At 45.1% G+C, this 23857-nt stretch overlaps 1 protein-coding gene across 2 annotated transcripts in view; it reads right to left on the bottom strand.

Moving 5' to 3' along the window:
• Positions 1 to 23857, bottom strand: part of CNTNAP5 (contactin associated protein family member 5) — an 864792-nt gene that overhangs the window by 402129 nt on the left and 438806 nt on the right. For both annotated transcript variants that reach the window (XM_028133206.2, XM_054723360.1), the window contains exon 8: positions 14264 to 14528. In XM_028133206.2, the coding sequence (XP_027989007.2) occupies positions 14264 to 14528 (265 nt within the window). The remainder of the gene's footprint in view (positions 1 to 14263; positions 14529 to 23857) is intronic.

Here is a 23857-nt window from a genome sequence, read left to right as displayed (position 1 = left end):
GCTTCCTTGGTCACTCCAGTTGTATACTCCAACCCTCCTCAGAGTGGGTTGTGTATACCACCATCCTGTTGTAGTTGAGCCTTGATTGCTGTTGGCATATCAAAGGGGGAAATTTACCCCCAGGCCGATTGGCTGCAAGGACTGGCTTTGAGCACCATGGAGGGTCACCCCACTGAACAGGACTTACTTCAACAGGGCTCCAGTGCCCCTTGAGTGTCCCGGTGGAGGTGGTTGGGTGGTGCTTTGACATGGTCTGAAGCTGTCCACCATATATGATGGCTCTGGGGCCTCCCAGGAGGTTCAGACCAAGGTCAGCCAGCACTATCTGTGTTCTTCCTGAGGCCACCCACCATGAGCTAAAAAGCAATCTGCAGATGGCTGTTACTTGTGCTGGGCTTGGAGGTTCCCAAGAGAAGCCAATTTGCAAACCAAGGTTTGCTGCCACTAGTGCCAACCCTGGGGCCACTTAACAAGAGGCAAGGGACAGGCCAAGGCCAGATGCTGCTTGTTTGAAAACTTTTGAAAAGTCTGAAGCATGATCCAAGATAGGCTATTCATATGGTAAAACCACTGGAAACACCTTGGGTAAGCCCTTAGGTTGGATGGGATGAGGTCTAGGGAGTCACCCAGGCAGGGTGGGCAGTGTTAGCTGGATATAATTCCTGCCAGTCAGCTCTGTTGAGGGAGGACTCAGAAAAAAGAAACATAATGGCCTCTGCCAGCACTTCTGTCTAGGAGAAAGCTTCCCTGCCAATCCTCACCCTGTTTATAGAAAAAGTATTCCCCTTAAGAGTCTGGTGCCTTTCACACTATTGCCCCAGTGCTGGAGCTCAGAGGGAGTGAGCTCTAAGTCTGTGCATGGGCTCTTTAAGAGGAACACCTGGGGTCCCAGCAGCCTCCATCTCACTCAGCCACAATTCCCACTGCTTTTCACAGCCAGAATGTATTGGGTCTTCTCTTCCTGACACTGGATCCCTGGGCTGAGGGGTCTGGTGTTGGGGTGGTGGAACCCCTCAGTTCTCAGGAGGAACCCCCTGCAGCTGAGATATCCTTTCCAATTTTTAATCACCACAGATGGGTGTGGAACCAGCCCTTTCTTTGTTTCTGCCCCTCCGACTAGTCTCAATGTGGATTTTTCTTCATATCCTCAGTTTCCGGACTTCTGTTCAGCTAGATTTCAGATGGTTCTGAAAGATGGTTGGACTGTAGCTTAGATGTAGTTTTGATGTGGTTGTGGGAGGATTAGAGTACAGTATTTACCTACCCAGCCATCTTTATCAGAATTCCCTCTCCAAGTTTATCTTTAAAATCATTGTTTAATGAGGGTTTGCTTTCTTGCTTGTTTTTCTTTTTGGTCTGCTTTTCCATCTAATTTGATCTCTTTTGCTTTGTGCCTACATGGGCAGTAGTCCCTGCAGAGGGAGCCTGTGTGAAATCTTAGCTCTTTAGAGGAGAATTATTAGAACAGGAGCTCTTGATGCTGACCACACAAAGGGGTCACATGGGGAACTTCTGAGCAGAGAGGCCCTGAGCTCCATGGCAGGCTAATTAGTGCACCAGCTGGGGTGGCCCCTGGCCTCAGACATTTCAAAGGTCCACAGAGATTCAACTGTGCAGCCACAGTGGAGAACTACTCTATTAGAGGTTTCAGAAGAGGAGGGAAAGGAGCTAGAAAAAAAAACACAACAACGCGCAAGACTAGTTTAGCAGAGCTTACCTTGGAATAGATTCCAAAGCAAGCAAAATGGTATGTTTCTCCTAAAACCCACTTTTTGCCTGGTACTCTTTTCCACTTCATTCTGTTAATGTTCCCAAATAACACCCCTGGAGGTTCTCAAGGTTTTGTTTTTAAGAATACTCTTTTGAAGGTATAGGCTTAAGTGCTATTAATTGTTCACAAATTAGGAAAAATCAATTCTATTAGGTAGCATTTCCCCCAAAACCTCTCTGAAATAAATAGCACTGAGAAAACAGAGGTTTCAAAGGGGAGAACAGGAAAGCAGGTATGCCTTCATAGGGCAAAGCCTCCAGGGTTAGAAGAGCAAGGTAGTTGTGGAGTTAAGCTCTTATATGATTTAAGAGCTGAGGCCTCAAAGGTGGGACTTGGCTTCTGAGAAGACTGCCGGGTGATGACAAACATGAAACTTTCGCGGTTTAAGGTGATGTCAAATATTACTTGCCATCTCCAAGACTGGCAAGGAATAAAAATCAGCTACACTCTCAGTTGGAAGACAAATAGGGCAGGAGGCATCTGTTACCTTGCTGGAGGTAGCATACATTTATACATCCTCCTGAAAGACAACATACTAATATCTGTCAATATGCCCAAAAAGTCATTCATCGTTTCCCATGAACGTTATTCTGAAGAATTCACCCTAAAACAGTAACAGAGCGACAGCCAAGATTTATGGTGCAGAGACTTCATAAAATCATTATTTATAATAGCAAAATTTCACAACTACCAATATTTCCAATAATAATAGATTAGTTAAATGAAATGTGGTATATTTAATGCTATGGCATATAGTGCAGTAATTAAAATCATAATGTCCAAGAATGCTAGTGATATGCTGATATGTGAAACTGCGGGCTAAATAGCATAAGTCAGTGGTCGGCAAACTCATTAGTCAACAGAGCCAAATATCAACTGTACAACGACTGAAATTTCTTTTGAGAGCCAAATTTTTTAAACTTAAACTTCTTCTAACGCCACTTCTTCAAAATAGACTCGCCCAGGCCGTGGTATTTTGTGGAAGAGCCACACTCAAGGGGCCAAAGAGCCGCATGTGGCTCGCAAGCTACAGTTTGCCAACCAGTGGCATAGGTAGTGTGGTTCTGGTTTTGTTAAAAATTGCTGCAAAGAGAACTACTGGAATGACATTGAATGATAGAATCACAGATTATTATTGTTTTTTCTTATACAGACTACTGGAATTTTCAGTTTCTGAAAAGAAAATGTACAACATTCATAATTAATTTTTAAAGCTAACAAACTATTTAAACTGAGATAAGGATAGGAAAGAAATGTTTCATTCCTTTCCACTTCCTGCTCTTATTGCGTAAAGCAGAAGCTCCCAGATCCCGAGTTTGCCCAGGGCATTTGTAGAAAAGTCCTCACAGACAGGACAAGTAAGCTGCTCTGTGCTCACTCAGGAACAGAACCAAGACTAAAAAAAAGACAGTTTTCATGGTTGCAACTGAACTTGCAGAAGACCCAGTTGTAAAAAAAATAGCTAATAGTACACACTACCTGTACTGAATATCTACAGTGTGTCAGGCCCTTTAAGTATATAATTCCCAATTTTCACAAGAGTCCTGGAGACCAAGTTTTAATTTCCTCATGTTAGAGAAGCTAAAACAGAAAGTCAGAAGCTACCCAAGGTCCTATGGCTACTTAGGGGTGCAGCCAAAATTCAGAGGGAGGTATCAGGTGCCCAGATCGATCTTCATCCTCTCTCCACACTTCCAAAGCCAGCTTTGCCCTGCTCGGGAATCCCCTCCAGGTGCAATTACCTCTGCAAGGTTCCATTTTCTGCTGTTGAATTCATTCATTCTTTCTTCCTTTGCACACAAATGCTTGTAGAGGCATTGTTCATAACACCTCCAAAGTGGAAATAACTCAAATGTCCATCAACTGGTGAATGGATAAACAAATGTGGTACCTCCATACAATGGAATATCATCCTACCTAATAAAATGGTAATATGTAAATTACCATCACTCCGCTACGCCCATGATTGGGCCAGCGGGAGGCGCAGGGGCGGGTTTCGGGGTGGCCGGGGTAGCCAATTGGGCCAGCAGGACGCTGAGCTCGTGTCGCCAGTGGCGGCTCCAGCTCAGCGTCTGCGCCATGGCTGTGCTGCGGAACAGAAGGGGCCTCTGGGGCAGCGAGCTCACGTCCTGCCTCGGACCATCAAAAGTGTGGGAGCTGGGTGCTTGTCTGCTCCGGCACCAGGCCTTTCAGAAGCCTCCGCTGAGCCAGAGGCTTCTGAAAGGCCTGGTGCACCAGCAGACAGGCACCCAGCTCCCCCACGATCGAAGGCGAAAGCGTGTAGGGGACCCTACAAGTGCATGATTAAATAATGCACTGGGCCTCTAGTTCAGCCATAAAAATGTACTCACACATGCTGCAACATAGATGAACCCTGAAAACATTTTTTGAGATAAAATTCACATACCATTATTTTAAATGTGCAATGCAATGATTTTTAATATAGTCATTGAGTTAGGCAACCATCATAATGATTAATTTTAAAACATTTTATAACCCCCAAAAGAAATGTTGTAATATGTAGCTATCTAACCCCACCTCCAGCGCTAGTCAGTCTACTTTCTGTCCCCATGGATTTGCCTATTCTCTGGACATTTCATTTAAATGAAGCCATGAATGGTTTCAGTTGGTGACTGGCTTCTTTTGCTTAGCATAATGTTTTCAGGGTTCATCCCCAGCACCCAAAATGCTACCAGGCATTACTAAAAGTCCCGTCCCCTAAGTGGGGATGGGGTAATGGTGAGAGGAGTTAGAAGCAGGATTAGGCAGACAGGGTGAGGGGTGGAAGAAGGAGGAAGCATGGATGTGACAGTTGGAGTTGAAATCACAAAATGTTTTGCAGTAAAACAAGATGTCAGAACACAGGATGTTTTGAGACAAGGATGTTTTTCTTGTAAGTGCAAAATAAAATGTTGCAAAAGGCCAGGAACCAATCAGGGAGCGACACACACAGACAAAGAACAGGCCTTTAGCAGATATAAGGGGAAGAGCAGAATGCTTTAATGGCAATCCATTTGGGTCCCCTTCCCGAGGGGGGAGCCTGTGTTTGCCTGTAATAAACTGCTAACTTTATTGAACTCTTCTGGTCCGCTGCTTCATTCCTTGATTCTCTTAGACACAATCCTGGGAAGAATTCCTGCTCACTGGCCCTGGTATCAATGGGAGGTTGGGATGGGTGGAAATGGAGAACTTCCCTTGGTTTAGAACTAGTGGATTAAAAGAATAAACTTAAGGTGGCAGGTCCTTGGCACTTGTACTACGCTCCCTCCCCCGCTCTGTCGCTCTTTCAACCAAATCCCTAACAGGTCAGTGTCTCTCTTTATGGTTTGAAGGCAGAACGTGGGACGGGAGTGGCTGTCCAAAGACCTCTAAGCATCAGTCCTTACAGGACATGTGGACATGCAAGGCTGCAGCCCAGGCCAAGGCAGAGCCCCTGAGGACTCTACTTTCAACCCCAGGAATAAATTGAGACAACTTTCTTTGATGCATTTATTCACCCATTACCTCTGGCTCAAGGCCCTGCCACTTATAATTGCTAGCAATTTAGACAAATTTCTTAATCTCTCTATACCTGCTTTCTCATCTGTAACAGAGCAACAGAATTGCCTGGCTTGACATGAACGTGTCTAGTCTTTATCTTCCACAGAAAACACAATGCAGCTGTGTTTTTTTTCCATATCCTGTCATAACTACCTTTATTTCATAGTTCAAAGATAGTTTCAATTTTTGAGAGAACTAAGTGGGGTTATATAAATAACTGAATAAGGTAGTTTTCAAATGTCAATTATATTATTTAAGAACATTTCACAGTTATTGGTACCATTATGCTATAATCTAGATCATGGGTCCCGTGTTTCTTGGAAACCATTTGTCTATAATTATAAAATTCTATTAACCCTTTCTTACATACATTAGATTGAAGTCACACATTTCTTAAATTCCATCTCCGACTTTTATTCTATCCCTTAGCAGTGCAGCTGTGGTTTTTGTGATGGGCTCCTTCTTTCCAGTCTCTGACCTCTTTCTGCTTCAGGGCACCTTGTTAGATTGAACTAACAAGCAGCTATTGTCAATTTCACAGCACAAAGTCCCTCTAGTCAGTCATGGAGCCCAGAGAAGGAAACTCACACTGCTTATCTTGACAATCCATGCCTTCTGAAATTAAGTTTCCACCTGTACTCTCAATCCTATTTTCAATATTCCTGCATAAATTCACTACTCTAGTGATGCTTGTGTGTTCAATATTCTCCATTTGAATGCACTTAATCGATTGCTGCTTCCACGCACAGCCTATGGGACCCTCCCAGCTCTCCACTATCCAATTCCTCTCCCTGTCCTCCAGTGCCTAGCTTTTGTCCTAGTGCTTCCTTTCCCAAAGTATAGAACCAGGAAGCACAAATACACACACACACACACTTTTTACTTTCTGTCGCTGTCACCTTGCATAGCAAAGGGCACACAAAAAGTGCTGAAAGACAGACCAAACCAGCATCTAGTGATTCCTCCTTCAAAATTCTTGTAGCAGCTGCTGTTTGATCTGCTAGTATACTCAGTTCATATTATGTGCTGCCTTATATTGTTCATTAATAGTTCATCTCTATAAGTCTTATCTCCCAAGGCGATTGCAGATTCCTGGGGGTCAGAGTACGAGCCAGGGTTTGGTGTTTGACCCCAGCATTCACAGGCACACTGTGCCTCTCCACATGCTCAGTGATTGCCTGAGCATCACACCAGCTGAGTTCTGCTGCCCAGTGTCCTCGGCAGAGCCCCCTCGAGCATGGGCCATAACTCACAGGTAAACCTTCCCTAGCTGGAAAAGCCAGGCGGCTCACCTGTCACGGTAACCTGAACCCTCAAAACCCTGGGTCAGCACAGGAGGGCCAAACAGCCGGGCTGCCTTCCGCTAGAGTCAGACAGGAAAGGAGAATGCCTGTGCTGGTGGCGAAGGCGACGTGAATGTTCAGCTCAAAGGTCTACGTGACAAAAATGTAGCTCAACTCAGAGACGGATAGTTCCCCGTCACCTTCGGGACATAGCCCAAACGCCGTGTCCTTGACCATAATGCGGCTGCATCCTTTGTCTGACCGCCCTTGCCTCTGGCCCAGGTGTTCTCAGCCATCGGTGGGATCTAACCCTTCTAGATCTCCTCCCATTTCTCTCCATTTGGAGAGCTTCTGTCTGTTCTCTGTTTGGCCAAATTCTGTTCAGTTTTGAAAACCAAGCTGTGTCTTTCTCACCCCTAGGAATCCTTCTCTTTCTCACCCTTCCCGGAGCCTCTCCCCTGAGCTCCCACCCACACACCCGAGCTCCTGGAAGGCACGCCTCCATCCTCAGGTCTGAGTACAGCACCAGCACAACTTGACCTGGCAACGACCTCCTGAATTAAATGGAGGCAAAGTGAATTATGTGAGAAAATCATGCAAGTAGAAACTGTGGAAGATCACAGGAGGTGATAGCAGATTTGACTATTCGATTATTCTGCCGTACTAATAAAAATCTAGATTCTTCTGTTGTTCTTTTCAGTAAGTGCTGAAGAACAAAGAATAAGTTTTAAAAAATGTTTGTATCGGGGTCATTACTCAGACCTGAAAAAGCTAAAGATGCCAAAGACAGCACTACCTTGGTAAACCTTCCCAGGCTTTGCTTGATGTCTGGACAGCTTGTGGTGACAGCCATAGCCTCATGGCTGCCTATTGTTTCACCCTCGCTAATGGGGTTTTCTCACCAACACTGTCTTAGCTAAAGCACGGATACATTGCTGATCACCGAATTGAAGCAGAGGATGAAGTTCACAAAGTTATCATTGTTTACTTGATGTGCAGATGATGACTAGATACAAATGGCTTATATGAAAAAGGGCAATATTTGGGGATCAGCACTATTGACTGCAGGGCTTCAGACTAAAACCATCTGGCCACTAGTATTAATCAGGGTGTGTACTTCTATCCTTCACGGTGCAGCTCTCCGAGCTCTGGGAGTTCTGCTGGCCTTTACCGAATTAATGTTCCCCCTGACTGTAGCTCATTCCTGGGTTTGACACATTCTGCAGCATGTAATTGTTGTAACATGAATGTTTGTTAAAAATCACTATTAATTCCCTTTTCACTGTTACAAATTTTATCTTTTAGAAATGTTTTGGAGGTCAGTTCTGTTAGTGAATTCCTTCAGACAGTGGCTCACACATGTGATAAATAGTTGTTGAAGACCTGTAAGGTGTTCCACTAGGCCAATGGTCAGCAAACCGCGGCTCGGGAGCCACATGCGGCTCTTTGGCCCCTTGAGCGTGGCTCTTCCACAAAATACCACGTGTGGGCATGCACATACAGTGTGATTGAAACTTCCTGGCCCATGCGCAGAAGTCGGTTTTTGGCCTGGGCGAGTCTATTTTGAAGAAGTGGCATTTGAACACTCAAGGGGCCAAAGAGCCACATGTGGCTCGCGAGCTGTGGTTTGCCGAACACTGCACTAGGCCTTGGGCAAACAGTGGTTAGCAAGGCAGACAGAGCTCCTGCCTCCATGGACCTGTGAAACCTGGTGGTGAGAGGAGCCTTGGGCAACCAACTATAAACATATGATTAATACCCATTGTTATGGGCTGAATTGTGCCCCTCCCCAAATGCACATGCTGACATCCTAACCCCCAATGCCAAAGAATGTGCCTGTATTTGGAAACAGGATCTTTAAGAGGTAATTAAGGTAAAATGAGTTCATATGAGCGGACTCATATCCAATATGCTCAGTGTCCTTGCAAGAAGAGGATATTAGGAAACAAATGGGCACAGAGGGAAGACCATGTGAAGGCACAAGGAGAAGACGGCCGCCTACAAGCCAAGAGAGAGCCCTGAGGAGAAATCAACTCTAATGACATCTTGATCTTGAAATCCTATGCTCAAGAACTGGGAGACAATAAATTTCTAAGACACCTAATCTGCAATATTTTGTATGACAGTCCTAGCAAACTATAATGCATACAAATATACTCATACTTAGGTTCAATGCTACAAAGAAAAATATCTAGAAGACTGGATAACAGGGCATCTGGCCTGCTGTTGGAAGGCTTTGTGAAAGAATAACAGTTGCTATAAATTCTAAAGGATAAGTGGGATCCTGTTGACCAAAGCTGTAGAATGACTTATTTAATTTAAACACAAGAATCACCAAATAGATATCCTTTATAGCTGCTGATTAAGGTTATTTTATTAGAATTCCATTACCTTTTCAGCTAGAGAAAGAACAAGTCAGATGCAGCAGTCTACTAAGTATAGAAAATTAGCTACTGATTAGAATGTATTGCTTCATTGTTATTTTTGGAAAGCCTTCTCATTCTTACTATTCAAGGAACTAGAGCAATACTGAGAAATTATAATGTGGTTGAGGAAATATGATGAACACCATTGCTTGTTCCTACTGAGCTGAGCTGGCCTTTTCAATAAGCCACTTACTTGCCTCAACTGAAAACTTCTCCATGGCAGCTGGTTGATCTCTGGACCTTTGCTAGTTGTGCTTCCTTTTGCCCAGGAATTCTGTGTCTGGTGATGGGCCTCACTTTCCTATAATCATTAGTGGTGCCCCGCTCTCCAGCAGAGGTCCTGTCTGGAGGCTTCCTCTCCCAGCTCTGGGTCCCATTATGTGGTGCTGAGACTCATCCCCAAATGCTGGGAATTCCACTCTGTGATGGAAGCCCTAGTGACATGAGAGCAGCATGCAGTGAGGCTGGAAAGCTCTGAATGGAATACTCTCTAATGAAAAACCAAGAGTGGTTTCTCTGCCATTTGATCTTATCATGCTTGTTCTGCATCCTGCAGTGACATAAACACATAAAAACTCTCATCTGTGAGAGAGCGTGTCCCACGTTCAAAGACCATTATTATGTCTCTGTCTTATTTTCTCTCCACATAAAGCAGCTCGAGTACCTGTATTAATATAATTTGAATGCCTTACATTTTCTGATAATCCCTCACCAACACTCTGCCCTGACTCTCCAAAGAGACAAACCAGGAGGTCTCCTTTACCTTTATAAAATTTCCCAAGTTTCAGTAATTCACGTTGGTTTGGATAATACCACACTCCATTCTAAGCATCGTCTTAAGAGTCTTTAAAATGACAGTTATTCCCTTCATTATGAAATAGAACATGGTACCTATTGTTCAATGAACAGGTGTGGGTTTGAGAGACAGAGTCCCCCAGCACATGGTACCTCAGGAGAAGCACTAAAGAGTTGAGATTTAAGATGCTTATAGTAGATTCCTTCTCCTTTCCTCTCTGAAATCAATAAAAAATATTTAAACATTAAAAAATAAATAAATAAAATGCTTATAGTAGGAAAACCAGATGTTGGTTCATTAATTGGAGGTTTGCCTGAATGGCTGTTCTGAGTCCTGAAGGGGGAAAGGGCAAGGCTCGCCATGCGGTGGGACTCCTTGCAGGTATCCCCCTGCTCCTGTGCAGCCCCCAGATTTCCATGTGGGGTTAGGGCGCAGGGGTGGCCAGAGTGGGACAGGCCGTGCAACAGAGGCCAGAGGCTTTGGAAGCAGACAGCCTGCTCCTAGTGGCTGTGTCACCGAGTTCCCTTTCGTGCTTAGGTGATGCTCTTCCCAGAGAATCAACATCGAGTTTTTAAAAAGGTCTTTAGAAAGTATGGGGTGTGGAGTGTGTGTGCGCACAGGTGTGTGTTGACATGTAGATATGTATGGTTTACATTATAGCAGTATACAGCAGCCTGAGCTAAATGAGACCACAAGTCTGCCAGACAACGTGTTCTCCCTCTGGGTCAATCCTCCTTCATGGAAGGATCTGGAAATGAGAGTACAACCAAGTAACAGAGCTGTTTTGGGAAAATTCAACTTTTGATCGTAAATAACCTATTCTCCTAAATAGCCTATTGTACATTTGTCTGTAAGTCTTTCCTCTAAAGCAGAATGTTTGTACATTTGAATTATTTAAGCAACTGACAATATAAAAACATGAAGACGGATGGCTGCAGGATGTAGGGTAAAGTCCATGGACCTGGGAATCCAGAGGGAAGGCCTGGGGGGGAACCCCTCTTGGCCACTGTAAGTTAATTCTGGTTCTCAGTTTGCTTCTGTGCTTGTTGGCGAACTGAAACCTGCTTCCTAGTGTTAGGAGAGGGTTTTGTCATTAGCTGGCAGGTGCTAGCTCAAGGTCTGGCCTCAGGAGACCTGTGGCATTGTCGATTATACTCCCACGTCACCTCTGGTGACATGGTGTCCTTGGAGTCTTTCTCCTCCTGGGCACATGTGTAAGGCTCTCAAGAAAGAAGATCACAAAAATAGAAAATAAAGGAAAATACAAGGGAGACATTGCACTGTCGTCCTTCACTGTTTGGAACATCGTCCCCCAGAGCAACGACGCTCAGTTCCCTTCTATTTCGAGGATGCATTCAGCTTGCACTCCTCTCCCTGGACGCCATGCAGAAAGCCTCAAATAACCCTGGGCCCACGCCCGTGGCCCAGAGCTCTGGAGCAGGCATGGCTGGGCCAGGTGCCGGGTCCTGCCTGTTCCCCGGTCACCTGCTCATTGTGACCGAGGCATTGGGGCACCGGGACCCTCCTGACACAAACCTGGAGAAGCTGGTCCCTGTCCAATTGATAGAGTGTGGTGCGATTTTCCATTTCCTTTGATGTACCATGTGTCAAGGGTAGCCCATGGTCCCCCAAAAACTACTAGGGCAATGGTCATTACTTTTCAGTTTCTTATAAAGGCAATATTATCTAATAAAGGCAATATTATATTATAAAGGCAATATTATCTCAATTGCCTGGGAAATAAGTCTCCTCCAACATGTAAGGGAGAAGAAAGCTATTTTCCTTTGTTTGTATTTTTGTTTTTTATCCCCTATGTAGAAAAATGCCAGCAGACACGAAACCTCAATCCATTTCGAAGATAAATTAAAGAAGCTCAATTTTTCCAACATGGAGAGAAGAATCAAGCTTCTGAGACACACCTGAGGAACTCAGCACATTTAAAACCCCCTTGTACTCGTTTCTTAAGAGAGCTCCGAAATAACTGATTATTTCCCCTTCTGTGCCGGGCGCCTGGCAGCTGGGACCAGCCACTCTCTCACTCAGAAACACGCTTTCCTGGGCTGACGTGTGCTTAATAACACCGGCCGCGCCTGGGTGCTTCGGAGCGAGGGGCCGCCAGGGCTTGCGCTATATTAAAACTGCATTTTTGACCTGAGGCTGACAAGTCTCTGCACTCAAACATCTCGCTGATTGGATAGAAATTGCCCAGTGCCAGTTTATGTTTTTCTACTTCAAATAAGGATAATTGAGGTTTAACTTTTATAACTGTGCACATAAAAAATATTATGTTTCTAAGTTATTAATTCATCACCATTACAGGGAATCTTATAAATTTCATAAAAGTCCCATGACTGCACACATCCACGTAGCTTTTATGACTCTACGGAGTGAGGCCTTTTCTAGCTATAGGTCTTGAGTCTGTGTGGGAAGGAAAAACATGGCTCAATAGCTTCCTGGCACTGTGCTCAGGATTCTAGACATCACAGGCTTGTGATGTAGGCATTTGATTTATCTTCTATTCCAGGTAGACTCTCAGAAGGTCCCCACTGGCCCTGGCTTCTACCCACCCCTGCGTATTCTCGTGGCTTAGGCAAGGACGAGGATTACAACTTGGTTCTAATGAACAGAAACCGGCAGTGGTGGGAGGCCACTACCAGGACTGGGTTCCACGGAGACCGGGCTCTGTCCCGGGTGCCCCCTCCCTCTGCCCGCGGCTCCCTCCCTCTGGGTAAGAGTGCTGTCAGCATGAGGCAGCCTCTGCAGAGGCCAAGCGGATGGATGAGTGTGCACATGACCTTCCGAGCCTGCCCACAGCGCAGGAGTGAGCGTGGAAGCAGACGCACCCCCAGCTGAACCTCGAGATAACTGTGCCCTTCAGCCAGGCTCCCCCAGCCAAGGAGCCCGGGAGGCCTGACTCTTAGACACTGAGGCACGATGCTTACAGCCACTGAACCTTGCTGTGAGTTGTCATGCAGCTATAGGTAACGAGCAACTGTCACTCATGTGTAAGACGCTAAGAAGTTTACCGAGGGCTGAAGAATAGTAAGGAGAAGAGGTGCCTTTTTTAAAAATCCTCACCTGAGGATATTTTTCCCATTAATTTTCAGAGAGTGGAAGGCAGGGAGGGAGAGAGAGAGAAACATCGACATGACAGATACACATCCATTGGTTGTCTCCCTATCAAACCTGCAACCAAGGTTTGTGCCCTTAACAGGGATCGAACCTGCGATGCTCTAATCACCGAGCCAAACCGGCCAGGGCGCGAGGTGCCTTTTGAACCTGTCTGATCCCCAGACTCAGGCAGCGCTGCGATCCCCAGGGGTTGGAGGGGACTTTTTGTTCTTATTGGCGTCTGAGGATCTCCCATATTCTGGCCTAATCTTGATTATTAAGTAACATCCTTTACAATTCAACTTGAATTTCTCTAATTTATTTGGATAACAAAACTCACAGGCTAGTGTGGAAAGGGAGTCATTTAAATTAAATAAAAATACAATGTCGTGTAATATCCTGGATGAACGTTGGCCCAGGGTACGTGGGGGAGGGGATCTGAATCACACTGCGTATGTAGGGGGGTTGATAAAGGGATGCTGACCAGGCAGCATGCCCCAGCCCTAACCCGAGGCCGGGCAAGTGGTCTGACCTCCGTATGTACCAGCCAGCTAAGTCGGCAACTCTTGTGGCAAGTCAGAGGTGCCAGTGAGGCAACCGATGGAGAAGGCGTTTTGCTGAAGAAATGGCATGTTCTCAGATGGGCTCCATATTGCTATCCTTAGGATCGGTACCATGTCGCTGCAGACAGTGAGCGCTCTCAGATGCCAACTATTTGCGGACAATTTTAAGTCTTGTCATAGCCAGATGCCATCTGTAGCAGCACTTCCTTAATAACTTAAAATGTATATTTAGAAATATTTTTTAAAACTCACTAACTTTTACTTGAAATAGAATTAGGTGGCTGAAAACGTCGGCGGTGGTGGGCATACAGGGAAGCTACAGAATGAGGTCACAGATTCAGGATGAAACTGGTGCCTCGCTGGTCGCCATGTGAGCTGGGACGTTGCTTAGCCTGCAGCCTCCAGGACCCTTCATTTCATTGTCTATAAAGTGAAAGCAATGGCTTTCCTGAGCGAGCACGGTGACCATTCCATGGCATAGACCCTGCCACCCTGTCTGTGGAGAGCAGGAAGTGCTGTGTGAACGGTCTCCATCTGCTCAGTGGTGACAGAGGGAACTCTCATTCCCGCTTCCCAGGTCGAAGCGCTGAGGGACTGGGAGGCGCAGGGACGTGCCCAGCGCCAGCTGCTGCCCTTCGGGAGACTGAGAGCCACTGTGAGCACCGCTCAGCCCCCGCCCTGGAGCTGGAGTCTGACGCTTTGGTCAACACCTCAACACATGTGTTGATTTGGCTGAATCAGAAACCGACCGAGAGGTAGAGGGCAGATGGTACCTGTGAGGATTTCCGCGGCCCGTCCTGTCGTTTTCTGAATCAGGAGCCTCAGGGTCCCGGCCTCCAGGCTCAGCAGCAGGGCCCCCGAGCCCTCCGACAGCTCTGTGGACAGAAGCAGCCCATCCTCGTTCCACGTTCGAAACTGGAAACCCACTGAGAGCCCATCGATGTTGGGGGTGCCAGGCAGCAGCAGGTAACTGCTGCTGGAGCTGACAAATGTGATGGGCACAATTTGTGGTTCGGAGCAGGAAAAAGTGACATTGCCCTGGAAAACAATAAAAATCAAACATATAAAAGCCTTTTTTTTTTCTCATTCTGCAACCTGACAGCTGATATACACCACCACCTGGAGCTGACCTTCATTCCAGGATCAGTCCACAGTCAGCCACAAGATTTTAAAGGGAGAATGTGCCAGCTTTGTTCATATACACCCGCAAGATTGTTGCCATTCCTGTGTCAAGGTTCATGGTGCTGCCTGCAAAGAGGGCCATCCTGGACCTGGGAGGGCTGGGGGATGGCAAGCATCACTGTTTTTTAGAGAACCAGATATAAAAGTAATTACATCCACTCACTGAACACATGTACATTGTAAGTCAACTATGTGCCAAGCACAAGGGTCACTGTTAAAGAGATACACCTGAAAGACTGATACAATGTGGAATGCGCTACAGGAGAGATAGACACTAGCTCCTGGGGGTTGTTAGAAGAAATCAGGGCACAAGCGAAGTTTTCACCAGAGAAGTGGTGCTTCCTGGAGGAAGCGGGCAGGAGGGCGGGGGTGTGCCCTCCAGCCTTTTCAGCAAAATGCACATGGGTGTGCAAAGCTTTATAGAAATTGCAAAATGGCATTCCGGGGAACTACAGGAAACTTGACATTTCTAAACATTACGTGGGGCAGAGAGGGTCAGGGACACGAGGCAGTGTTTAAAAGCCCTTTTGTGCTTGCTAATGTTATCATTCAAACTTAGAAGCAGCTGAGTGCCTTTGGCCAGATTTTTAATTCATTAGGAATGTTTGCGGAGACACGGGCAGCGGAGGGTGGAATGTTAAGAGTGCATCCACTGGAACCAGAAAGAAGAGGAAGACGATTGTTGTCTGCACAGGTGAGAACTGGTCCGTGGCTGTCTGCAATGACTAGAGTAAGCTTCTGAGCAGGAAGTTACAGGGAAAAGGACGCGCCCACTTGAGCCACGTGCAGGACTCACTTCTACTAGATGAATGAGGAGGGAGCAGGGTGCCTTATAAATTGTGAAGAGGTGTTACATTATGCAAACCATTTGGAATTTTTATCTTAAACTCCATAGCCAATCATATGCTGTTTTCCATCCCTATCAGTCATCATTTTTAGACACAAACTAATCCCTACGTCAATGCAGCAAACTTATTCAGGTACGTGTAATGCAAGCATGTCAAACTCACAGCCCACGGGCCACGTGCCTCGTTTTTATGTGGCCCGTGTTAGCCTTTGAGTTTGACATGCCTGGTGTAATGCAATATTTTCATCTAAATAGTCGTAGACGCATCAAGTTCCAGGTAAATCCTTCCTGCCAAGGCCTGATGGTCAGTGCCACTTATGTAAGAGGCAGGTGTTTCCACGAGGAGAGCACCTGGCGTGGCCAGCTGCTGAGTTCAGTTCCCACGCAGGTGTCAGGTAGCGGGCTTAGATACTAGTGCACTTCTGAGTTCCAGAGCTGCTGAACGGTTCAGCGCCAAACACCTCAGATTCGGGAAAAGCCTCCCCCGTCCCAAGCACGCTCCTGATTGTCTTGTATTTCTGAAACCACGCAGCAGTCTCCACACAACCTTCTACCAAGTCTGTTTCCGGGGGTTCACTCCGCAAGCAGGCTGCCATGAGCACGTCCTTGCATTAATCATTGGCTCTCGTGGCTTAGATGTTTTCTTCTCGGGAGGTTAGGTCCCCAGAAGGTAATTAATGAGTCAAAGGGCAAAGCTCCTGCTATCTATCAAATACCCGCTGTGCCGGCAGGAGGCTGAGCACTTCCGCGCAGACCCCTCGCTTCTGCACCATCACCTCATGTGGGTTTACCGGGCTTCCAAAAGGGAAGCAATTGCACAAAAGCCCCCTCAGCAGACATGACCTGAGGTGGTGGCTTTAGCGTCCACCTCTGACACCTCCCTCTTGCGTGCTGGGTCCCACCATTCAAAAATCTACCGACTTGCTCATGGCATTTCATTGTTGTTTCAATGTGCTTTCGTTTGATTTCTGGTGGGTTTCCATTCAAGAATGAAACTATCCCCACTGCGGGCAGATTCCTGGGGACCAGCTCTCTTCCAGAAGAATCAAAATCACAAATGCCGCTCTGGAGGTCAGGAGAGGGCAGGGACCTTCTTCCCCTTTTCCTTCCTGAGGTCAGTTCCACCTCCTCTAGTGACAGACTCGCCAGAGCAAAGCTGCACCCCCAGTTTGAGGCTGTGCAGAGGGAATGGTTGGCAAGCAGTGATAAGCTGTAGGCAGAAGTGTGGGAGGTTGTAGCAATGCCCCTCCTTCCTTCTCCCTGTGGGGCCAGGGACTTTCCTCTTACCCCATTAGTTCTCCCAGCTCATCCAATAATGCAAATGGCATAAAGCAGACTAACAGCAGCCCTGGCCAGGGGGCTTGGTTGGTTGGATGTCGACCCATACACCAAAAGGTTGTAGGTCTGATTCCTTGTCAGGGCACATACCTAGGTTGTGGGTTGGATGCCAGTAGGGGTGCATGTGGGAGGCAACCAATCAATGTTTCTCTCTCTTTTCCTCCCTCTCTCTAAAGTCAATAAAACCATATCCTTGGGTGAGGATTATAAGACACACACACAAAACATTGAAATTCTAATAGGGGAAAATCAAATTTATAGTGCATGTGCACGAGGGGATTCACATAAACATGAATATTCTAAAACCAGTGATGCCAAATATGGTATAAATGTCATTTTGGAAAACTGGGGAAAGTGAGAAATGGGTTTGGACTTCAAAGGGAAAGTAGGCAATTCGTAGGTAACTGAGAAAGTGGCAAACACATTCTTGCTAGACCAGTCAGAAACAGTGGGACTGAGGGAAACCTGGCAGAGAGACTGGCCTGGACACACCCTGTCCACCACACTCAATCCGCATGCACTCAAGTGTATAAGCTGAGGTGAGTACACCCACTCATGCAGGTCTTTCTTATCCGAGTCCCTTTAAGAAGGAAGGGGAGCATGAAACAAACCAAACAAACGCTCTTCCTGAGGGCCTGGGACTTCATTTGATTTCAGCTTGAAATACCCCGTGTGCCAGGGTGGCACATTCTGGGGACACTCATTTGGGACCCCGCATCGTATGGGTGTAAAATTTAGTGTTTAGCTCAATCCTAGCCATTTTCTGAGTGTCCTCTGGATCAGCAGCCATGGAAGAGGGGTCTCCGGACACGCGGGGTCCAGAGGAGCTGAGATTCTCCTCTTACTTGATCAGCTCCCTCACATCTGACAAGAGGCCTGGGAGCTCCCTGTCTCAGACGCGCTCTGTCCCAGTGAATGTCTAAGGGACACCCAGCTCTTGTTCAACAGGCAAGGGGACTCACCAGTTCATGAGGGTCACGCATGTAACACTCAAGTGTCCCTGGCTAGAGTCTGGTGTCAAGGACTCCAAACACAGTCCAAGTTCTTCTCCCTGGTAAAGGGGAGGCTGTGTGGTGACCAACACCCGAAAAGGCATTGGGGTATGTACTCGGTGCGTAGATGGCTTCCCTTCAGATTGTGCCCTGTTGCCCCTGCCCTCATGCCTGAAATGCCCAAAACTCTGTTTTTAGGGCACCCCCTTCTGTGTTCTTCAATGCAGGGTCCTAGGGTGAGTAGAGGAGGAGAAGTGGAGTGGATGGGAAAAGCCTTCTGACCAATCTGACTCTGCCCTCCCGGGGATGTGAGCGATCCCAGTTCAGCTTTCCTGGAGTCACTTCTAGAGACTTGGTTTCCTGTTTGCAACCTGAGGCTGTTGAACGGGTGGTTCTAAGGTTCCCACTCCCTCCCTCATTCTTTGGGTATCTGATACTGAACACTCATATCCTTATCACCTGTGTTCTCTCTGGGCGGTGAATAGGCATCTCTGAATAATTTCTATTGTTGTCATGAGAATTGTAACCAAGCATCTACATTTTAAAAGACCTTGTTTTATAATAGTTGAGAGCATAAGGAAGGAAACTAGGCCTTTCCCTACCAATATCCTTTATACTAGTAATGGCAGGGAATAGAGCAAGAGGTTCTAGGAATAATGATATAAAAGTAGTAAGTAAACAGAAGATAATCCTGTTCTATATTTTTTAAAAACAAAGCCTAATTTGCAAAATCAGGGTACAAGAACCAATCCATTGAATATTCCTCCTTCGCTCCCCCTTTCAGAAAAAGGATAAAAAAATACTTTACAGTGAGAATGCCAGGTCAATGCTGAACATTACCAGGGATTAAAGTCGATAAAACTTTCCTGGAGAGGATAAAATGAGAGCCGTTATATGCAAGACCCTTAACTGGGAGCTGATCCAAGGGCTGTGCCATGGGAATTGTGAGGAAGCAATGAGCAAAGGCAGGTTCTGATCAGCACCTTCCTTCAAACACATCCACAACACGTTTCCACCCAACCCGAAGTTTGTCAAATGCTGACAGAAATCTAATAAAACCCATCCCATGGTGGAGGGGGCTCCTCCAAAGGGAGATGTTACAGTTAGATGGGAAAGGGACATCTAACAGAGAGAACTCCTCATTGATTAAGTCTTTGGCATGAGTCAGATGAGCTGTTAGAAATGGAGCTTATCTGGCACAGAGGGGCCAGCTTCAGAGATGCTGTCCTGCCTATGGACACAGTGCGGGAAACACCTGCATGGTCTCAATGTGAGTGCGTGATGGATGGAACGGACTGAAATGTACTAAACAGTGAGCTAAAGGTCTCCATGTCTGTCAAACATTCCTAAGCATGGACTCCATTATCACTTGCTCATGGGCCATGGGGAATGTTAGCCAGGTCTTAGCACAAAAGAAAATGCCATAATTAACTAGACTGGAATGAGGAGCCTGCAGAAGTGAGAATGACATTCCCAGATGGCTTTGTGTCCCACGTTTGAACACAAGTTCAGTTGAAGTTGTGAATGTACATGGCAGACTTCAGACCTTAGCAACAAAAGTTAACTGTGCCTGAATTTCTCACCATATCTCTTTGTTAGAGATCCACTGCCTTTTTAGATTTCTACTTACTTGCTGGTCTCCTGTTGGCTGCACAGACCACAGGCTATGGCTAACAGGGTCGACACTGATGATTTGCTCATAGGTATTTTCATTTGTGGGCACTTTCCTCCAGTCAAGCTTTGGGCAGTGATAACAGCCACCATCCTTCTCTAGTCATCTTGGTTTGGCGAATGCATTCCTTTGCATTCATCTCACTACACAAAGACACTTACTGCCTGTGATAGCAATAAAACCACTTAGCTATTTTTTGAAAGGCACCATAAAGTTATCCTCAGCTCTGCTTTAAATGATAACCTGAAAATAGAGAAGCTACAGACAAAAGGCCTGTGAGGAGAATGCAAGGTCAATGGCTCTGGATGTGCAGTGGAACTTACATGGTTGGGCTGTGCAGTCTCAGACATGGGACTGGCTCCCAGGAGCTGTGTCAGTCCTGGGGCTTTGCAGCCTCGGCCTCACTACAGTCGCATATGTGGTTTGCTACACCTGCTGCTCTGGTCATTGTTCCCCTGTATGCCCATCAGGCAAAAGGCCTCCATGTGCTTCTGATGTGTGTGTGGAAGGTGATAGGGTTTGGCGTCAGCTGGAAGGGAACCTACCGGTAGATCAGAAATCCATCTGACCAGTCTGGGGCCCAGGATCTTTAGCCCAAGAGTCTCACTGCTAGGTATGCCCCAATAGAAAGAGAGGAGGGCACTTGAAGAGTGAACCACTCTGCTTTAAAAGGACCCGAGGTCATAGGTAGTGAGGAAAGAGTGAAGAAGTAAAATGAATTCACTATAGTCAAGATGGTATATTACTAAAATCAAATAGGTTGAGGCTGAGGAGACAATTTTAGTCTTCTTTTAACTAACCTGAGAAGTTAAGCTTTTGAATTTTTCAGTCCTAATTCAATGGTTGAATATATATGAAACCTCCAGATAACACCTTAACTACCCCCTGAAGGAATTATCAAAAATGTTTGCATGTACTGTCCACCTGTCATGTATTCTCAAGACCATCTTGACATCTGTGATCCAGACCACAGGTCATCTGGAGGATCAGCATCTCAGACCAATCCAGAGACTAAGAATGCCGGCCTGATTCTTCTCAATAATATATTATTCATTCTAAGAACCCCCACTGTTTCTTTCTTCTTTGGAAAACTCTGGGTATCAGCTGGTGGTGTTTTCAATTTGCAAACCCTAAGACCCTTGAATAAATCCTTATCATTGATTTCTAGCAAAGTATCCACTCTTTTTGAGTTTGTTCAACATTAACAACAAACAGGTTGGGAATAGACCTTGACCAAAGGTAGAATTCATTTGATTGAAGTCAGGTTCATGACAGTAGCCAGAGGAAGGGACTGCTTGGTGGGCAAGGGGGGTAGAGGATGGGCAAATAGCCTACTCCTCATTGCTCTACAGCCAAATCTTGGTACAGCCCTTCCTTCAGTCGTGAGTGGAGATGATATGTCAGAGATGGCGGAGCAGAAACCAAACTTTAAGGCCTCCAGAGAACACAGCAGACCCAGTTAAAGTTCTGCTTGCCTTGACTGACTTGAGAGTCTCCTAAATGTGACATTTCCAAGGGTTATATCACTGTGCTGAGCTGTTATTTATAAAGCATTTCCATTGTGGGTGTTTGTTTTAAATCATCATGGCAACACCCTGGTGAGTGGGAAAAAAGTTAGCAGTGTAAATCTGAGCTTCAATTATGAGGCACCAAAACAAAACCAATCAAGCATTTATAAGCTGTAGGAGATGCTCTTGATTTAATCTAATTTGTGGGGAAAGATTTCAAAGCCAGTTCTTGATTTTCCAAATGAGTACAACCATTTCTAATTTGATTTGTCTTCAAACTATCAGGACTGACTAGCATCTGTCAGCAAATGTAAGGGAAAGGCTGCGCTGTGAACTAAAGCTGTCTTCCCAATTCACAAACTCAGGGAGAGGAGGGGACCAAAATACATCTCTTTTTTTATGTTTGTAGAGAGATAGGCTCCTTCATTCTTGAGTTGATTTATTCAACAGACATGTATTAAGCAGTTCACACGGGCCAGGCTAGGTCCTGCTGGGAGGGATGGGAAGGACACAGCCCAGGAGACAGGCAGGCTCAGCCCTTGTCCTCCTGGAGCTTGTGTTGCTTCTGGATGGGGAACATGGACCATGCCATCACACTGCCATTACATGCATGAGAGAAGTGTGTTGCTGGAACAGCATTTAGCAGGAGTGAGCAAAGTGCCTTTTTGATCTGTGCTTGAGATGATAAGTAGGAAGGAGCGGGGTTGGGAGCAGGGATAGATTAAGGGGTGAAAAGACAAAAAGTGCATTTTTAAAATTTAAGGTAGACTAGATGTTTGGCATTAATCTCCACAATGCAACATTATGTTTCTGAAAAAAAAAAAAAAAAAAAAAAAAAGACTTCAAGGATAGAAATAATTTTCCTTGGGTTTTCCTTTGTGGAACACTCAGGAGAGAAGCATCTTTAGATTGGAGGGAATGCCCTATTTATGGCCAAAACGCAGGCAGGCTTGCGCAGGTGTTCCCTCACACAGCCCTCTCCTCTGCCCCCCTATGAGCTGGCTGCCTACACGCACCAGTCAACGGGGTACAATGACAGCCACAGGCCACCTTTGGCCTTAGAGACTCTCTCCTGCCTTTGCCTCTTCTGGGTCTACCAGGTCCCACTTCCTGCTCCTTCTGCCTGTGTGTGTCTCCGTTTCTGACTCTGTTTTGTGCTTATTCCCCTTACATCAAAGATGAACACTCCCATATGAGTTTTTGGCTTTTGCAAAGGGCAGTTCCTTTTACCTAGAAATAAAATCCAGACTTTGGGAATTGGGGAATGGAAAGTCATGAAAAGTAGACCCATGACTGAAGTGATAAGCCCTTAGTTTTAAGGCACAGGATAAAGCTATAACTCTATTCTAAACACTCTTTAATTTTTGCACTAAATATTGTGCAAAGCTATATAAAATATAAATTAAGAAGCTCAAAATATTAATAATCCTTTTTGGTACTTAACTTTCACTTCGAGAAATCTATTTTCAGGAAATAATTTGACATTAGCCTAAGACTTATACAATGAGCATGATTATTTGTAATAATAAAAACCTGGGCCTAAAATTGAAGAAATAGTTAGATAAATTATGGTATTTCCACATGACATACTCTTTTGCCATCACTAATAGCAATGTTTATGGTAAACATAAAATTGTTTATAATATAATACCAAATAAAGGAAACATAATACACATTTGCCCATGTAAATCAGATAAAATAGACCTGTATAAATAGGTAGGTATAGAATAGAGCTAATTTGTAAAATACTGGTTGTCTCTGGGTAGTGGAATTATGTCTATTTTTATTTACATAATTAATTTTTTCTCAATTTTTAATTTATTACAATGAAGATGATTGGTGGAATAGTTTTCCAAGTATTTTATTTGAAAGCTTTCATTGCAATATTCAGGATTAGTAACTACTATCAAGGGCATTAGTGTGGATTATTGAGAAAAAATAGTAGTTAATCTAAGTAGAGATAGAAGCAGCTGGATATGAAAACCTCATTTGACTACTATTTTTCAAATGGTTTCAATTTCTGAATAATTCCAGAATTGTATGTTCTCTCTACTGCAAGTTTTAGTTTTGTGTCTATTCTACTCAAGCCCAAGGTAACAAATCATTACAGTAGGATAAGGCCAAAGGAAGACAGTGTGTGTGTGTGTGTGTGTGTGTGTGTTAACTTTTTCCTTTGGAGTAAACTTTCTCTTCCAAACTACTTTGCTTGTCCCACACACAAAGCAACTGTCCACTCTATAAGCACATATTGGTGCTACTATGATTAAATCCACATTAGTGAGGAACAAAAGTTCTGAGATCTCAAAACACAGTGTGTGCTTCTTGGTTCTTGGGTAGATTGGAAAAGGATCAAATAAGTGTGAAGGGCAACTTTCACCAACTGGCCTAGAAAACTAAGCAAATTTGCAGCTCAATACAAGTATCTTATAAAAGTCAGCATTTCAATTGCATCAATAATGCTTTATAAGATGGGGAGAATTATATGTAATTATGATTATTGCTATTATCACTATACATAAACATTAAAAAGTTTTCCTAAGAAAGCAATTTGAAATGATAGAGCATGCACTACAATATGTAAATTTGGGGTAATAGTTTACATCAAATCAAAGAACTTACATGCATACCTGCATAACCCATTGACACAGACAATAGCGCAATGAAGGCCTGGGGAGGGGGCAGAAGCGGGATGGAAGGGGTCAATGGAGTGTTAAGGGGGACATCTGTAATATTTTCAACAATAAAGACATTTAAAAAACCTGTTTAATATAAATATAATGAAAGCCACATATGTAATTTAAAAAATTTTGGTAGTTATGAAAAAGAAT

The sequence above is a fragment of the Eptesicus fuscus genome, chromosome 11 (genome assembly GCF_027574615.1).
Source record: "Eptesicus fuscus isolate TK198812 chromosome 11, DD_ASM_mEF_20220401, whole genome shotgun sequence".
Taxonomy (NCBI): domain Eukaryota; kingdom Metazoa; phylum Chordata; class Mammalia; order Chiroptera; family Vespertilionidae; genus Eptesicus; species Eptesicus fuscus.
Note: the sequence above shows the minus strand (reverse complement) of the source record. Positions and strands in the feature narration are given on the sequence as shown.